Genomic DNA, 17,971 nt, shown 5'->3' with positions numbered 1-17,971 from the left:
CTTGGAGGTATGTTTTTTTGACATTCTCCCCTTGAGCAGCGTCTCAGGGACATGTTTTTGCCGAGTTGTGATCATTTTGGAGGAACTGGAACTTTTCGCCGATTTCGACATGGGAGTATGATGTTGAGTCTCGGCAGAAGGGCAGTCTGACGCTACGTCCTCCGATGCTCTACTTTCCGGTGTTTTGGGCACAGCATCCTTGTTGCGTTCTACGCGAGACTTTGGGGGCCTGTCGAGTTCCCAGAGGACAGGGCACTTGTGAACCGTCCCCTTGGAGCCGTGTCGAGGATAGCGTCGTCGACTTTCGGCCATGGGATATGTGTTTGGTGTGAGTTGCACTGTGTGCGCTACTGCCACCGGGTGTCGTCCCTGTAACAGTACCGCCGGCCTGTTCATTGGGGGTCAGAGGCTAGCACCTGGGAGTCGATCGGTTCCCTGTCCCCATCGCCATCCGAAAAGACGACTATGCTGCCATCGCTGGATGCCCCCTCCACGTCCAAGGGTGCCTCGGCCTGCATGGCGTGGTGGGCCCAACGTTTGGTCCTTTGGTCCCTGAGTGTTTTAGCTTTGAAGAGCTGATAAGCTTGACAATGGCCCTCGTTGTGGTCCTGTGCAAGACAAAGATTACACACACGGTGCTGGTCTTTCCACAGAAACCTTTTATTGCAACGTGGGCAGAATTTAAATTGACTGTTTTCCATGGTTTAAAAGAAGTGCAGGAAGGCGAAAATAGAAACAGCAAAGGGGAATATGCATTCTCTTAGAGAGCCCTAAGAAATGTCCACTCCCCCACTCTCACTACTGTTCGGGCTAAGGCCCGGCGAGGCGCGGCCTTCCAAGGCCGAGGAGGTGCGTCGAAGCAAGGTCTTGGTTAGACGATCGTCCATTCCACCGCCGTCGAAATGTTTGTCGAAAGTCAGCGATGAAAAGGATAGAGAGAGAACTAACTCCAATTAATAGAAACTCTGCGATTAAGCGGCTGTCTATGATGGCTGTCTATGATGGTGGAAAAAAACAATCTGAGGAACCTCTACGCATGAAGGACCATGGGTACAGTGGATGTCACACCAGGGATGGCATTACTGGCACGCCATATCAACGTCCCTTTGAGTTTTGAAAAACTAATAATCTGCAGCTTCCACTAGATATCGGCCTATGCATAGCATGTGATCTAAGCAGATTCCACAAGCCTCAAAACTACACACACAAGCTACTTTTTGCCCATTACTGTATAGTGCGTGTGCATCTATAACACTACACATGAGTATTTTGGCCAAAGGTTTTTTCAAGTTTCAGTCAAAACTAAAAACAGAAGAGGGACAGAAAATGGAGTGGAATACTGAAACTCAACCATACCCCATAATACAGAACAAGTGTGCTGGCTCTGTGGCATGAACCAGTGGATCAAATGTAAATAATGTCAGAACACTTCCTGAAGGAAAACGCTTCTATTAAATGGAATGGAATTCAGACATCTGCTGCAATATTTCCTTTGATATACAAACATTCACCAACCACCTGCAACACATCAATATTCTATTGAAAGCTAGCACTGTGTTCTGGATTCAGAATAGATCATCATGTGCTTTGAAGGCTGCTATAACGACACCAACATACATGACCCTATCGTCATGACTTAAGCAGTTCACATACTTTGGCTTAGTAAAAGTGTACACAAATATTAAGCCAGTTTTAATTGGCACAAGGAATGTGTGTTCATGAGAACATTAGAGACCATCTTCACAGTGAGCCTGCTCACAGAAAACTAACCAAAAATTCCAGAGTCACTCTTTTTTGCTAATGCTACATGCGTTTTTTTAAGCAGTGTCTACAAAACAATGTTCATATTTTGCAATCGAGTTCATGGGATTACAACATACCTGCTTTGTTTCCATTCTCTTCATCCTGCAAAAATAAAGGAACGCCATTGATTAACCATATGCCCTATAGATTCGCTTTAAAACTATTAATAAACATTTAGCACAAAATTATAAAAGATGAATGATTCAGTTAGCAGCATTAATCGATCTCCCAAAGTAGCATATTTAAAAATTAAGAAAATATATACAAGTCTATGGTTTTCAGTGGAGTACACCTATTTCACCATAATAACAATGGTCCGAGAAGGCAAGCGACAGGTCTCTCCTAAGAGCAAGCTGTTACATAGTAATGCAAAGCAAAAAGTTACACAATACATAGCACTCGTCGAAAATCAATGAAAAAGGAGCAATCGATCATTGCTACTTAAAAAGCAAAATACACAAAGCCGCTATGGACAGCTAGAGTTGATGCAGCTATTACTGCCTGCCGACTTCACTGAAATACTAATACCGTGGATTTCCCCAAGAACACAGTCATTATGTAAATAGGCACTTCAAAGCTTTTAGCAAAGTTAATACTAAGTAAAGGAAAAAGAAAAATACATTAACCATGTTCCAAATTGAAAAAGATATTGAATATTTATGAAGGAGGCATTTTTGAGCACTCGGGTTTCAACACTTCTCACAGATCAGCTAAATTCAATGAACAAGCAGGAGAAAGAAAGGGCTGCCTGAAGAATGGAAAATGTCAGATATTACATGCTGGACGTTATAAACTCTAAAAGGTCAAAGGATATCCGAGGTTGTGGATATTTACAATTTACATTGCATTTTGGTGCCCATGAAACTGACTAAATTTAAATCATAAAACTATTATGCAGATATTCGGGACAGTCTGAACGTTAAGAATTATCCTGGTGAGCAGCGTTGGTCACTGAGCTGGATTTTCCCAGATCCGACAAAAAATGTTTCCATTAGTCTTGGATCCGGGAAAACTACTTGTGCCTATTAATGTAACCGATCTGCTTTTGTTCCGACGCCGGGAATCAAACTAGCATCACCAGAGCTAAAGTCAAGTGATTTTACCACTTGACTACAGGAACTTCTGGTTAGAACACTTGTAAATATTCCTGTCAGACTTGTAATCGCAGAAAAGATTCAAGTATCGCTTTGTGCATTTAAAAGATTTGCACCTTTTGTAATTTGCTCTCCCGTGGTTTGTGGGAGCTCACAGTTAATTTCCATTTCCAGCACTACTGGTGAGGAAAGGGACGATCGAGAAAATAAGATGGAAAAGAAGATGCAGTAAACTCAAACAAATACTGGCAAATGAGTTTGCTACATTTTAAAAGAACATGGTTCAAAAGAGGTCAACTTTGTTCCTGATATAGCTGTTTTTGTTGAAGTCAAGAAAATATGGGGAGAATTAACTACCTTTAACTGTAGCTCTCAGGCGTCGGTATCCTATATAGAGTCGCATCCTTCCAATAATTCTTAGGCTGTGATTCTTCAGTATCAATGAATGCCACATTAGTATTCACAGTTTTATTATTTATCAGCAAAATGTTGGTAATTGTGTACCCGACCAAGGTTATTTTATTTGGTATTTGAAAGGTGCTAAACTATAGTGTGCATGGCCTGCATGCATTAAAAGCTGTTCAGTAATGACATTTGCCGCCAAATGGGTTTCCGGTGGCACCTAGTTTGAGACATAGCACACATTGCATACAAAAATGACATGGTGGAAATGACATGACATGACGGGAATTCTAAGGCTGTGCAGTAATTTGTAGAAAAACACTGTAGACAGAAGCCAGGTCTGGAGTTGTGCTGTGCTGTGCTGTGTGAGGCTAAGTTTGAACCAAGTGCACAATGTTCAGGGGTTTGAAATGCTCAATGATGCCAGTGGGAAGTTAGGAGACACTGTTCAAAAGGAGTAACAAGTACTTAATTGGAGTCTTTGGCAACCAGACAACTATTGCAAAATGTAGGCAGGTTTGTGCTTAAATGTGAACAGTAAAATAAGTCAAGATATAAAGAAAACTGTAGGACGTACATTGTCTTGTTCGGTCGTATAGAGTCCTATTGAGGTGCAGGTCTGTGGAGAGACTCGGCTATCGTGACCAGTTAGAACGATAGGGCCAAGTTAAAGAGGCCGTAATCGAAATAGCTGAAAATACTGCTCAATTCATCAAGCTGTGCATCTCTACTGGTTCAAAGAGGAACTGTGACAAATTAGTTCTGAAGAGATTCACACTGTCAGTAGATTTGAAGACAGCAAGGCTCACTGCAAATGTATGTTAACAAATGTTACCCTGAGAAAACACGCGATACGGCCTGCTTGTATGTTCAGCAGGCAACGATGGATAACAACCTAGAGTTTTACCTTTTAATATTTTTGAAACTCTTACACACACTGCCCCGGTGGCCTGGTTTTCTCCAGCCTCCAGACGCTCCGAGTCTGTGAGCTAACAGCTGCTACTCTGCATGCGGAAAAATGCTCTGCAGCAACAATAAGCAAAAGCTAGCAGTAGGGGACGTTTGCTTGATTGTTGTCATGAGAGCACAGCATTAACTTTTACACAAGAAACTGCTTCAGCTTAAAAAATGGCTGCCTCCAAGTGTTTGAAAATCAAGACATGAATGGTCATACATTTCTTTTTACATAGTGTGAAAAACCTGAAGTTGTCTCCATAGCTTGTCCCCGGGGATCTGTCATCCAAGTGGCCAGGACACAGCCATCGCTATTGGATCCAGTTCCTGGGTGTGGACCAGTGAGGAAGGATCACCTGGATATCCCCTCCCCTCCCCCGCCTTTTCCGACAAACACTTTCGCACAACACAAAAGACAACGGACTAACACCAGATCTGTTTACGTGACAAGTCACAATGCAAGGGTCAGGCAATTGACCAGAATCACACACCTGACGGCCCTTTCCCTTCCCCACAGGTATAAAAAGGTGGGGCACTGGACGAGCAAGGCAGACCCCATAACGTGAGAGCCAACTCAGCACAGCAGTTCAAGAGAAGGCCAAAGACGGGGAATACCGAGAGGGTGACAAAACGAGAAGCAACCTTGCCCTTTCCTATCAAGGCCTGTGAAACCCCTGCAGAGAGAAACATAAGACCGTGAACAAAGGCCAGCGTGTGTTGCAGCAGATATCGATGGTGCACTAGGCCCTGCTCTGCTGAGAACCAAGCCGGAGAGAGACGCTGGTGTCTGTGATACCAACCTTTACTCAAACGGATAAGAAAATTAAGCAGTTCATCACAGCCAGTGAGTCAAGGGGGAGTCGATAAAAAACCGGACTCTGTTGAACTAAGTGGCAAACAGCTAAATTGAACTTTGGAAAGCTTAAAGGAACATTTCAGAAAGTGGTGCGAAAGCCTGCAACAGAGGCGTCCGGCACCACCTGGGGGCTCAAGCAGAAAACTCTGGGCGATTACCCGAAGGTAATGACTACCATACCTAGAAGGCCTTGGGAAGAGGCGAAGATAAGTCAAGGTGGTCATACAGGGGTCTTGTAAAATCCTTTGTACCACTGAAAGTCTGACCAACAGAGGATTGTCAAGAAGGGAAATGAATCCTGCATGGTGAAATCAGTAATTAAAATCGTAAAGTTGGAAATGAACCCGGTGGAAGGATGCCTACGAGAAGGGCTGAAGTCTAAAGTCCCATAATTAACTGTTTGGTAAAAGTTGGCGAGAGCAAACCCGGCAGAGGGAAGCCGACAACCATTGGCAAAAGTTTGATGAACTGTTTAAAAAAGACATTGAAACTCGTGAATACGATATATATGATATGGCATTAATAATGTGACTATACACAAGTGTTGCAAGGCACAACGAGGCAAGGTAGAGGGAACAAAGGGAAGACGGACAACAATCTTACTAGGCCAGGTGACATTGAGATCGTGCAAAGGGAGGGGGTGGAGGGGTTAGAGGAAAAGTGCAAGGGGAAAGATGGGGAGGCAGTGCAGTACATGGGATCACACAGTAAAATAAATACAAATAAATAAAAAGGGAGGCCAGGTCGTGGCAAGTGCAGACATCAAGTGTCGAGTGCTGGTAGGGGACTGTGGGGATACAGAAACCAACCACGAGTGCAAGGGTTGCCAGGGGGGCAACCAGTGCAGGAGTGAAACTGGCGGGGAGGGGACCTGGGCCCGAGATCAGAGGGTACTCGGGTGACCAGTGCAGTTTCAGTTTCAACCAGGAGTCAAGCAGGGGAGAGGGAGAGGGAGAGGAAGAGGAAGAGTAAGCAGAAGCAAAGAGGAAGGTCTTGAGGTGCTTCCGGAACCAGAAATGGTTCTCCTCAAGTTTCAGAGGCAGGGAGGCAGTTCCAGAGGGAGACCCCAGCCGAGAAAAGATCTACCACCCACTTGTTGCTTGGAGTAGCGACTGACCCAGATGGAGTCTGAGGCGGAGGAGCGAAGAGCTCGAGAAGGAAGATATTTACAAAGAGAGAGTTGAAGGTATTCAGGCCCCAGAAGGCTTTGTGGACAATGCAGAGGGTTTTGAACGTGATCCTCGCAGCCACTGGGAGCACGTGAAGAGATTGCAGTCCTGAGAGAGACGATCCCTGACCTTGAGGGGGTACTTGAGGGGGCACAGAGGGTATTAGAATCGAGGTTGGAGAGCAGGTCTTCACGAGAGCAGTTTGTGCTTCTGGCGGCTCTGAAGCCAGACTGATGGTCATTGAGGCAAACAGATTCAGTGTGAAGATTAAGCTGGGAGATGGCCAGCTTTTCGAAGAGTTTTCACAGGAAAGGAGTGATGGAGATCGGGCGCTAGTTAGCTGGGCAGGAGGGGTCGGCTGAGGGTTTCTTAAGAAGACGGTGCACAAGAGTGCTTCAGGGGGAGAAGGGAAGACTCCAGTGGCGAAGGTGTGTTTGCACAAGTCAGCCAGAGCAGGAGCCAGGGTGTCAATGTGGTCCTGGATGGTTTGGAGGAACAGGGGAGAACCTGTTTTGACGTGACTGTCATAGATCAGACTTGTCTAGAAGCCTCATCTGGGGAGAACAAGGGAAGGGCAGAGAAGGAGGGAGGAGGGATGGTCAAAAAGGGGCCAGAATAAGAGCAGAGAGTAGAGGGAGGAGGGGGCGAGGAAGAGAGGATAGGATGTCCTGAATTTTAGAGATGAAATCAGAAGCCAGGGCCGTGCAGAGGGCCTGTGAGGGTACAGGAGCGGTAGAGACTGCAGCAGGATTGACCAGTTCCTTGCAGACTTTAAAGAGTTTGGCCGAGTTGTTGGGTGCCAGAGAGATGCAGGCTTGGATGTGGGTTCTCTTCTTGGTGTGGACAGAGAACCGGTATTGCCTTTGGAGTAGGCGGCAGGCCAGTTTTTCAGAGGATGTACCGGAAGCACGCAATTTCCTCTCAGCCACCCTTTACTTGAGTTTAAGGGTGATGAGGTCTGAGTCGTACCAGGAGTTGCACTTGGCTTTGGGCTTCAACCAGATCCTCATGATAGTGGCTAGAACATCAAGTGTATCAGAAATAGAGTGGCTCATGGACAGGGCTGTGTCAGGGTGTGAGTCAGCCAAAAGGGGAGCAAAGGGTGAGAAAAGCCAAAGTGAACCAGAAGAAGGGAGGCAAACGTCTAAAAGGGATCAGTGCAAGAAAGAGATCCGGGGTGGAAAATTGTCACCCAAAGTGCATTGAAAAGGAACCGTTTGATCAATTTGTTGAATACGATTTGCTGAAGGGTCAATGCCTGGAAGAGCGGGACCCTGGGGTGAAGCCATCACCCAAGGTATACGTAAAGCAGAACTTGGTGTTTGTTGCATACATCAGGCCTCGAAGGCAAGAGACTTTTTGAAAAGAGATTTAACCGTTGAAGAACACGATAGTCAATACGGAACTGTTGGCTCGTACTGAGAAAGCTGGAGTGTGTGTGCTGTGCTCCAAGGTCCCACCTTGTCCCGTGCTGAAAACGTGGGGAAGGGAGAACCCCAGGCAATCACATCATGACTTATTTGTGAGCACCTTTCTTTATTGAAACCCTATCCCACACTATTTCTGCAATTAATTTTTAATAAGTATAGGGCCTTTTATTTGACACAACGGCACTAGGACTGCCTTATTTTTCATTTGATGGTCGGCGCTTGCTCCCATCTTAGATTTAGGTTGGGCGTTTTTTCACCCTGTATTCATTGTTCAATAAACACCCTTGAAAGTGATCACTTGTCTGTCTTTACTGTTGCCACCATGAGTTCTACAACAGGAACTTTTTTTTAAAACCAGGCAAAAGTATCTTTTATGATCAGCGACATTTTTAAAGCAGAACATTTTGAGTGAACTACCCCTTTTACGACAGTATTATGATGCAATGACAGAGAAAGGCTGTTTGGAACGGCGGAAAAGGACGGTCTTTTAAGTTTGACTTCGAGGCAAACATGCCTTTATCAGCTGCTTTAGGGCACTGAGAAAAACTAGCATCCGCCAATGACCTAGGCAAAGCTTCTTTAATACAGAGGGAATGGAATTGTGTGTCCGTTTGGGAGGTCTATGCATACTAAAAACACCTTTTACTGCCGCTTCTCAGCCCTTCTATACACAGTAGCATGTTATGATGCATAACTAGAGAGGGGGTTTAGACAGCCACAGTAAAGCAAGTGATCTTCAGGGACAGTCAATAAAGGGGTCTGTACTGTAGTCTAGTTAATGGTCTGTTCCACAGGTGGGCTATCAGGATTACCCTGGAAACACATTAAAGGCTACAATAATTATTTTTCCGACAGAGTCCGGGCCCATATGCATCCTTTTCTAGCAACTCACAAATTGGGTGAGCTATCGTTATGGGGCTTTCTGATGTTTGGGCTCCCTTTAATCCATTGTTATAGAGATCCAGGAAGCAGCTGCATACAGAATACCTTCTAAAGATCCTTCAGATGCAGTTGCTGCCTTCTATTAAAAAGGTAGTAGCATGGTGCCCCCCCAAAAGGTGCACAAATGGGGGCAGGAAGAGACTACAAACGAGCAGCATCAAGTAGCTCTGTATTGTTGACTCTAGGTCCCCACCTATCCAACCACCTTGGGCAGCTTCTGCCCCCTCTTCTAGGTTCCCCATCGCTCCAAGGCAAATTTTGGGTTCTGTTGTCCTAGCCACCCCAGGGCTGGTGGTTCCACCAGCTCAGTCATTCCTGGGCTGGTTTGAGGATCCGCTTCACATTTCCCCCTGCCACCATCAATACCCCTTTCAAATCTGCCCCATTCCACCTCTCCAATGTATGTCACTGTGACGCTTCACCACTTGTCTCTTAACCCTCCATTTCTTTTGATGCTCCCAACTCCCGGCTTTCCTCCAATAGCAAATTACCAAGTCATTGGACTGCTACAACACACTGCAGTGCTTTTTGCTCAAACAATTGCCTATTTACTTTTTTGAATATCCAACATCACGTTTGACAATAGCAAAATATAGATTGCAGCAGTTCTTCATATTAGTTTTCATGCACAGTCAGACCAAGTCTTTACAGACACGACTCATCTCTACGCACATTGTAGCATAAACCTTACCATATAGAAGAAACTAAAACTCTGAAAGAAATTAGCAGCATTCATTTTTGTGAAAGCTGTGAGGGGTCAGAACTCAGACGGACACAAAACTAATGTTTTCAAGATCAGACATTTTTATTAAACAAAATGGGTTGGATAAAGACCTTCCTGTCCCTATACTAAAGACAGTTTCCCCACCTAGGAAAATGAAACTAAATATCAGTCTGTGTCTCGTTGTCAAACACAAAAACTGTTCTTGTGTCCAAAACATACTACTCTGACCCTCACACTAAAAAGGAATGCTAAACGTGTAAGGAAATTCACCTGGCTTATATTTGACAAAAAGTGTTCACAACTAAGGCAAGTAGTCTAATCCAACAGAATAAATGGATAGCCACATTGAATGAATGGACTCTAATTATGTTAAATGGGAGAAAGACAGATGATCAGCATGGGAAATGTACATGGACCGTGAACAACAACCATTCCACATTAGACTACTTCTTTGCCAGTGGTAAATGTGCAGAGAGGGTGATGTCCTTAGAAATCGGGAAAACTGACTTTAGTGATCACTCCATGCTGATTCTGACCCTCAATATGGTAGATGGAGGTACAAGACTGCAGGGTGGTGCAGGCATACAGATTAATAATGTGGGAAATCAAATAAAGTGGACCCGTAGAAATATCCGTAGAGCTATTAGAGCAACACAGTTGTTATATAGATATGAATTACATTGTTTCTCTAACTATGACTTAGTTAAGATGGGCGACCGTCTAAGCATCCTTGCGCTCAATACCGGGTGTGTGTGTGGCAGAGGAACCAACTGAGCAAGGAAAACAAGCATATACACCCATTCGACCGTGAGGGGAAAAGCAAGAACAAGTTACTTACCAACTGGTAACGTTCTTTCGACTGAATGTTCCTCCAACGTATTTCACATCTTTGACATGTAATGTCCACAGCTGTGCACTTCGGCAACTAATTCGGAAGAGGGCGTCCTGCTTCGATGACGTTGGGTCGATGTCCCTCGAAGTCCTCCGTCGAGGGCAACGTCACCGGATGTTATAAATGGGACGCACGGTGCCCGTAGCCTCAGTTTAAGTTGTTCCCCACAGAACGTGTGGCATCAATCCAATGCCTGCTTGACTGTACATAGCCTTGCGGAAACGTAAGCTGCAATCGCATAGGAAATTCTCCAGAGGGGCAGGCTGGGAGGGCGATGTGGAATACGTTGGAGGAACATAGAGTTGAAAGAACGTTACCAGTTGGTACGTAACTTGTTCTTCGAATGGATTGTGTCCTCCAACATATTCCACATCTTTGACAGACTCCCAAAGCAGTACCAGTAAATGGAGGAGGGAAAAGAATTTAGAGTACCCAATTAGATGGCGGAATAAAGAACCACCTTCCCAAAGGCCATATCCTGACCATGGATCGCATCCAGGGAGTAATGTTTAACAAAGGTGTGGCGCGAAGCCCATGTAGCAGCATCACAAATCTTCCTAATAGGAACTCCCTGTTGGAGGGCGGTGGAAGTAGCCACGCCCCTAGTGGAAAGTGCTCGCAACCCTTCAGGAGGGTCCTTACCCGCCAATCAGTAACACTCCATAATGGTGAGGATAATCCACCTGGATAAGGTCTATTTGGTAACAGCCTGGCCCAATCGGTGACCAGAATATCCTACAAAGAGTTGATCGTCCACTGTGACGCTGGGCATCCTAGAAATGTAGAAGCTCACAGCTCTCCTAGGATCCAACCTATGGAGTCATTCCTCTTCCTTACCAGGATGAGGAGGAGGATGGAACGAAGGTAGAACCACCTTCTGACTCAAATAAAATTCAGAAATTACCTTAGGTTGAAAGGACGGACCCACCCCAAGTACTACCCTGTCCCTGTGGAACACAGTAAAGGGTGGCTTAGAGGAAAGTGCCTGCAATTCACTCACTCTGCGAGCGGAAGTAACCACAACCAAGAACACTGTCTTGAAGGACAATCTCAAAAGGACAAGAGTGCAAAGGTTCAAACGGAGCACACATGAGAAATTTCAAAACTAAATTAAAATCCCAAACCGGCACCTGGAAAGGGGGCGGTGGGAACACATTAGCCAGAAATTAAGAAATCAAAGGAATCTGAAAGTAAGAACAATCTTCAGACAAGCGCTTAAATTTAGACAGTGCCGCCAGGTAACACTTTAATGGTACCAATTTGAAGGCCCCTGTGGGCCAAAGAAAGTAAGAGACAAAACTATAGGAATGGAGCACTGAAAATGATCAACATTGTGTCCTCAGCACCAGTCGCAGAACTTACGGCAACGGTACAGAGATTTTGTTGCTGGTTTCCTGGCTGAAAGCAACACCTCCAGCACGACATCCGGGAGGTCCCAATCCTTATATGTCAACCTTTCAGATACCAAGCGTGAAGGTTGAGTGTCTTGACCTCTGGATGGACAACCTGACGTCTCTCGGTATGGAAGGCGGCGTGGCAGGCAGATGGACATTCCTAGAAGGTCCGAGTAGCACGCTCTCCTGGCCCAATCCAGAGCAATGAGGAACATGTGGGAACCAAACGTCTGCAACACTTGAGGAATGATGGGGACTGGAGGAAACGCGTACAGCAGTGGGAATGACCAATCCACTACGAACGCGTCTCCTAAGGCTCCTCTCAGAGAAAATTCCCTTGAGCAGAATCTCTCGCACTTCCGGTTGGCACTGGTGGTGAATAGATCCACTTGCGGGGTTCCCCAAAGGGCAAATCTCCTCAAAGAATTCCTGAGCCAACCTCGACTTGTGAGATAGTGCTCTGTTTGCTCAGAGCATCCGCTGCTGCATTTTCGTCTCCGGCCAGATGAACTGCAGAGACTGAAATACCCTGCCGGATGACCCAGAACAAGAGCTGCACTGCCTCTCCGCACAACAGGAGTGACCCTACCCCCCTTTTTTGTTGAGTTAATGCATGGCCACTGTGTTGTCCGTCATGATCAGGACACTCCTCCCCTGCAAAGCCAGCAGAAAAGCCTTCAGGGCTAGCCCGATGGCCCTCAGCTCTAACAGGTTGATGTGGAGTTTGGACTCCAACGGAGACCAACGACCGCTGGCGGTCAAGTCGTCAGCATGAGCGCCCCATCCTGTGAGGGAAGCATCCGTCACTACAGTCACCTCTGGCCATGGTTGCCAAAACAGCTCTCCCTTCATCAGATTCCCTTTGTTGGCCCACCACCGAACATCCTGGGAGACCAAGAGTAGAATCTGAACGGGATCCGACATCTTGCCTGAGAACTGCAACCACTGCATCTTGAGGACCCGTTGCAGGGATCACATCCTCAGCCTGGCCTCTGGCACGAGAAAAATGCAGGATCCCTTGAGGCTGAGCAACCTTAAGAATTCGAAACCCGGGCATGTTGAAACTTGTCCACCATTTGCACAATCTGATGGGCCCTCACCTTGAGAGGCGAGCACTTCCAAGGACATGTCTAACACAGCCACGATGTACTGGAGCTTTTGGGAAGGTGTCAGATGCGACTTCTTGAAATTGAGGGAGAAGCCCACCATGTGGAGGGAGCGGCAGGTGAGACCGAGGTGATCCAATGCTTGCTCAGGAGAGCGTGCCCGGATCAGCCAGTCCAGATAGGGGTCCACGTGAATCCCCCTCGCCTGAGGTACGCTGCCACCACCACCATGAGCTTGGTGAAGACTCTCAGGGCGGACGTCAATCCGAAAGGCAGGACCTGAAACTGAAAGTGCGAGTCTCCAGCCGCAAACCTCAGGTACTTTCTGTGCTTGGGATGAACCGGCACATTAAAGTAAGCATCCTGTAGGTCCAGAAACACCAACCAATCCTGAAGTTGAATGGCCTGGAGGACGTGAGAAAGAGTAACCATCTTGAACTTGTCCTTCCTGAGAAGTTTGTTCAACCAACGCAAGACCAGCGTGGCTCTCAATCCGCAATCTTTCTTGGGAATCAAAAAATTAAGGGAATACCATCCCTTGTTCCTCTACGGTACAGGCACCAGTTCTATAGCGCCTTTCTCCAGCAGGGTTAAGATTTCCTGCACAAGGAGCGGATCTGGAAGCTTCAAAGTTTCCCCGGTGGATTGTCGTGAGGCAGCTGTAGGAAGGGAAGGCAGTAGCCATGAGCTATGGTATTCAGAACCCACGCATCTGAAGTGATGGCTCGCCATTCTTCGAGAGGCTGAGACAGTCTGCCCCCAACCAGCAAACCATGGGACATGGCCTCATGACTGTTGGGAAGTGGCTGCGGCAGTGCTTGAAGGCAAAGAGGCAGCTGCCTGAGTGGCTTTGGCACCTCTATTTCCCCCGACCACTGCGGTCCCCTAGGACGAAAAGGCGGAGGTTGATGCACAGCTGCGCTTAAAGATTTTGCTGCAGCTTTCGAGGTACGCAACCTCTCAAGGCTTTCGTCAGCCTTGTTGCCAAACAAATGTGCAACATCAAAGGGCATGTTCAAAAGACGGGCTTGCACATCCGGGGGAAAACCCCGACTTCCGCAACCACGCAAACCTGCGTAGAATAGTGCTCGCAGCCATGGACCGGCCAACACTGTCTGCCATCTCCAAACCCGACTGAAGGGTTTCGCACATGGCATCCTTTCCATCCTGCATGAGTGCAAGGAATCCATCCCTCTCTTCCACCTCGGGAATATGCTCAGCTGCTAGAGGAACAGTTCCACTGTGTGTGAAAACCTTGCTAAGGCACAAGTGGAGTTGGCTAAATTCAATGCCATGCTCCCCGCAGAAAATACCTTCCAAGCCCAACCGTCGAAGCGTTTGTCGTCCCTATCAGGAGGGATGGTAGGGTACGCCGCCTGCCTTGAGGTGGCCGTAGCTGCCTAAACCACCAAACTCTCGGGAGTGGGGCGAGTAGATAAATAGCTGGGGTCCGTAACGGAAGGGATGTACTTTTTTGTCAATTACTTATTAACAGCCGGAAGAGATTCCAATGACTGCCAAGCAGCTGCTACCCTTTTCTGTAAAGTGAGGTGAAAAGGTAACACCGCGTCAGAGGACGGACATTGATCTAAAATGTCTGTTAGATAATCCTGCACAAAGTATTCGGGAGGACTGGACCAGCCCAGATACTCCAAGACACTAGCCATGAGCCGCCTGTATGACGACTCAGCATGAGCCCCAGGCTCAAGCCTGCCAAATTTCACTTCCGGAGAAGTGTCCAACCCACTGGCATCATGAAGGGTTTGCCTCAACTCCTCCAATTGACTGTCTCCAGAAAAGATTGGAGCCACATCATGCTCAACAGGGTCCTCAAATTCAGACCTTTCTTCCTCTTCATATATGTCATCCAGAGGGAGTTGAAACCCTGGCCTGGGGACAGAAGAGGGGCTGGAGTCCAATACTGGCCTCACAGACTTCGCCGTAGCCTTCCTCGGAGGATCCACCAGATTAGGATACTCCAATGGTAAATTGCGGGCAAAAATACCCAAAGGCGTCGACAACCTCGGCGTCGGGAGCACCGAAGGCGCTGACGTAGACACCGGTGCTGACGGCGCCGTGGGCTGATAAGAAGGCAAAGCATTGACGTCCGAGTTGACATACAAAGCACCTACTGAGTCGACACCGGTATCGAGCCCTTAGCAGGTTGCAACTGTCTTGCTGGAGACACGTCTCGTACGACTATCCGAAGCCTTGTCCGAACGGGACCGCGAAGGTTCTCGATGAGTCGCGATGCGGACCCTAGCCCAAAGGCGTGCGAGCCACATTACAAGACTGTTCCTTGCCGGCTTTGTTAGAAGGCGCAACCAGAACCGTGCCCTGCGATTGAAATATCACCATCATCTGCTCCTTAAAGGCAGCCCATTCCTCCGGAGTCGAGGACTTCGTCGGGCATGCCACTTTCCTCGCAGCTCCATACTCCGAGGAGGTGGAAGGCGCCCGGTGATGGTGCTTCCGAAAACGCTGTGACAAGGAAGAAGAATGGCGGGAACCACTCCAGGACAGAGAACCCCGGGTCTCCTCCCGATGCAGAGAGTCAGTCACCCCTCGAGTCGTCGGTGGACACCCCTTTGGTTTTCGATTTAGAAGCATGAGACTTACTGGGCTTAGAACCCCTAACTGAAGCTTCCCCTTACGCTCCCGCAAGGCCTTGGCAGTCAGCGACTAGCATTTTGAACAGTTGTCAGTGTTGTGACTCTCCCCCAAGCACCACAAACAAATGCGATGCGGGTTGGTGAGCGACATTTTCGACTTGCAGTCCCGGCAAGTCTTGAAGCCAGAACGCGGAGTCAGAGGGGTCAAGAAAAAGACAACAATGAAACACAAGAGGCGCGCCGAGTTTCACGAAGCAACACGTTCGCGTAAAAAACGGAACTGAGGCTATGGGCGCCGTGCCGATTTATAACATCCGGTGAGGTGGCCCTCGACGGAGGCCTTCGAGGGACATGTCATCGACGCCCTCTGCCGAAAAAGTTTCTGAAGTTGACATCTGTGGACATTACATGTCAAAGATGTGTAATACGTTGGCGGACAATCCATTAGAAACAGTTACGTAGGAACATCAGGACAGTGTTGAAATCCCTGGTTAATCCAAAGGTAAAAGCGAGCCAGATTAGAAAGCACAAAGGTGTATACAAAAAGTGGTTGTCTAGGCATAAACTAAGAAAAATATACAGTGGCAATTAATGTTAAGTGCACTGTGCAGTAAAAATACTGCAAATATCTGGCATATGTTGTCCAAGATGCAAGGCGATGGGCACAGGAAGCCGATTAACCCAATCCAGTCATGTAAATGGACATCTTTTTAAACAAATAATTATGTCCAATTAAACCCTAACGCTGGGGAACTTAAGACAAATGCCCCTGGTCCCCTAAGAGGGCAGACATTCAGACTGCAATTGTAAAACTAAAGGGCTTTCGGGCCCAAACGGGCGCTCTAACACAGTATGAAGAGCAAATCCTATGGAATGGTCCCAAATTCTAAAAAATCTAAATATCCTCTTAGATAAAGTATGTAAACTGGGGGAGGTACCACCTTCCTGGCAAAGCGCAATCATGCTGCCAGTTTATAAGAAGGGGGACAGACTTCAGCCAGAGAACTACTGGCTTCACTCGTTACTTGATGTAACAGGGAAGTTATTTGCTTCTTTTATTTGGGCAGACATGCATGTTCAAGGATATTTGTACCGTGCACCATCACCACCGGAGGGGTCCTCTGGTGGCTCTGAAAAGGGAGGGAGTTAGTGGGAATAAGTGGGAAAAAGTGCAAGAGAGCAGTGATGTGCCGTTGGCAACCTCAGCCCGGTTAACACTGTTTGCTGGGCTTGGGGTGTTTTCCGGTTGGTAGCCGCTGTTGTGCGAGTCCATGTGTGGTTTGTTTTGTTGTTGAGGTGTAGTGATGTTTGTTGTGCTATAGGGTTGTGGTTGTGTTTGGTTAGAGTTTGAGAGGTGTATGCAGAGTGGTGAAATTGTTAGTGGGTTGGTTATTGGCATTGCTGTCTAGAAGTGATATGCTAAATTTGCACGTTCTGTCTGGGTGTGGCGCGTGAATATCTCTGCATTTCTATTTAGATACGGCACCAGCTGACATTCACAATCCCTTCCATATATGACACCCACCAATATTCACAACTGTGGCCAAATTCGGCCCATGCCTGCCTAAAATAAAAACCCTGTCTATATGTGAGGCAAGCTAGTGTTCGCGATTCCATCCAAATCTAGCCTCAATAGCATTCCCAATGCAGCACAGACGCGGCATTGGCCAACAACCGTTCCTCTATCCGATGTGGCAATGGTCGACATTCACAATCCCATCCAAGCGAGGCACATGACACTCGCAACAATGTCCAGGCGCAGCATCTGCCATCATTCATAACTCTGTCCGGGCCCAGCGCATGCCAACGTTCACAACTCCATCCGCATGTGGCAACTGCTAACATTCACAATTCCATCCAAGTACGGAACATGGCATCATTCAAGGAGTGGGTGAGGTTTGATGGAGTTGGGCAGGGATGCTAATTTCTATCCTCATGGGGTTGTCACCTGTGTCCTATTCCACCTAACGTTGTTTTGTTACTGTACGCGTTTCCCTTAGTCGGTTCTGGGTGTTGTTTATGCCAGCCTAAATTCTGTCAACCTGTTTTGTGTTTCCCGTTTGATTGTTTAGTTGTTTCAATTGGATTCTGCTGTGTTGAAGAGCCAGGTTTTTAGATGTTTTCTGAATTGTAGGTGTTCTTTGGTGTTTCTTATTTCTTTCGGGATGTTGTTCCAGGTTTTTGCAGCCAGGTGGGAGAAAGAGGAGCCCCCTAGTTTTTTCTTGACATATGTTTTTGGTTCCTGGTGGATTTCATTGCTTGATATGAGGAGCCTTGTGGCGGAAAACTAACATTGCACACGACCCAAACTGGCTTTTGCCCAGGTTTTAGCACCACGCATAACATTAGGTTGCTGAATGAAATGATGGTAGATTCCTCAAGAAGGGGTTCGCAAGTACTGTATTTAATTTGTCAACTTTAAGTCAGCTTTCGATTCAGTAAATCGTGATAAGCTTTGGAAAAAATTTAGAAAATTGGGCTGTCCAGATTGGTTGATGGAAATAAATATCCACCTACATACTAACACGACGGTGAGAGTTCGCCTTGACGAAGAAAGGCTCCTAGTCAGACGAAGTTGTTGTAGACAGGGGGG

At 47.0% G+C, this 17,971-nt stretch overlaps 1 protein-coding gene across 4 annotated transcripts in view; it reads right to left on the bottom strand.

The window, feature by feature from the left end:
- ARHGAP21 (Rho GTPase activating protein 21) overlaps window positions 1–17,971 on the bottom strand; it is a 1,630,902-nt gene that overhangs the window by 1,309,724 nt on the left and 303,207 nt on the right. For all 4 annotated transcript variants that reach the window (XM_069648161.1, XM_069648162.1, XM_069648163.1 and 1 more), the window contains exon 3: window positions 1,881–1,905. In XM_069648161.1, the coding sequence (XP_069504262.1) occupies window positions 1,881–1,905 (25 nt within the window). The remainder of the gene's footprint in view (window positions 1–1,880; window positions 1,906–17,971) is intronic.

The sequence above is a fragment of the Ambystoma mexicanum genome, chromosome 2q (genome assembly GCF_040938575.1).
Source record: "Ambystoma mexicanum isolate Mex_15411 chromosome 2q, UKY_AmexF1_1, whole genome shotgun sequence".
Lineage (NCBI taxonomy): Eukaryota > Metazoa > Chordata > Amphibia > Caudata > Ambystomatidae > Ambystoma > Ambystoma mexicanum.
This window is presented reverse-complemented; position numbering and strand designations above follow the sequence as displayed.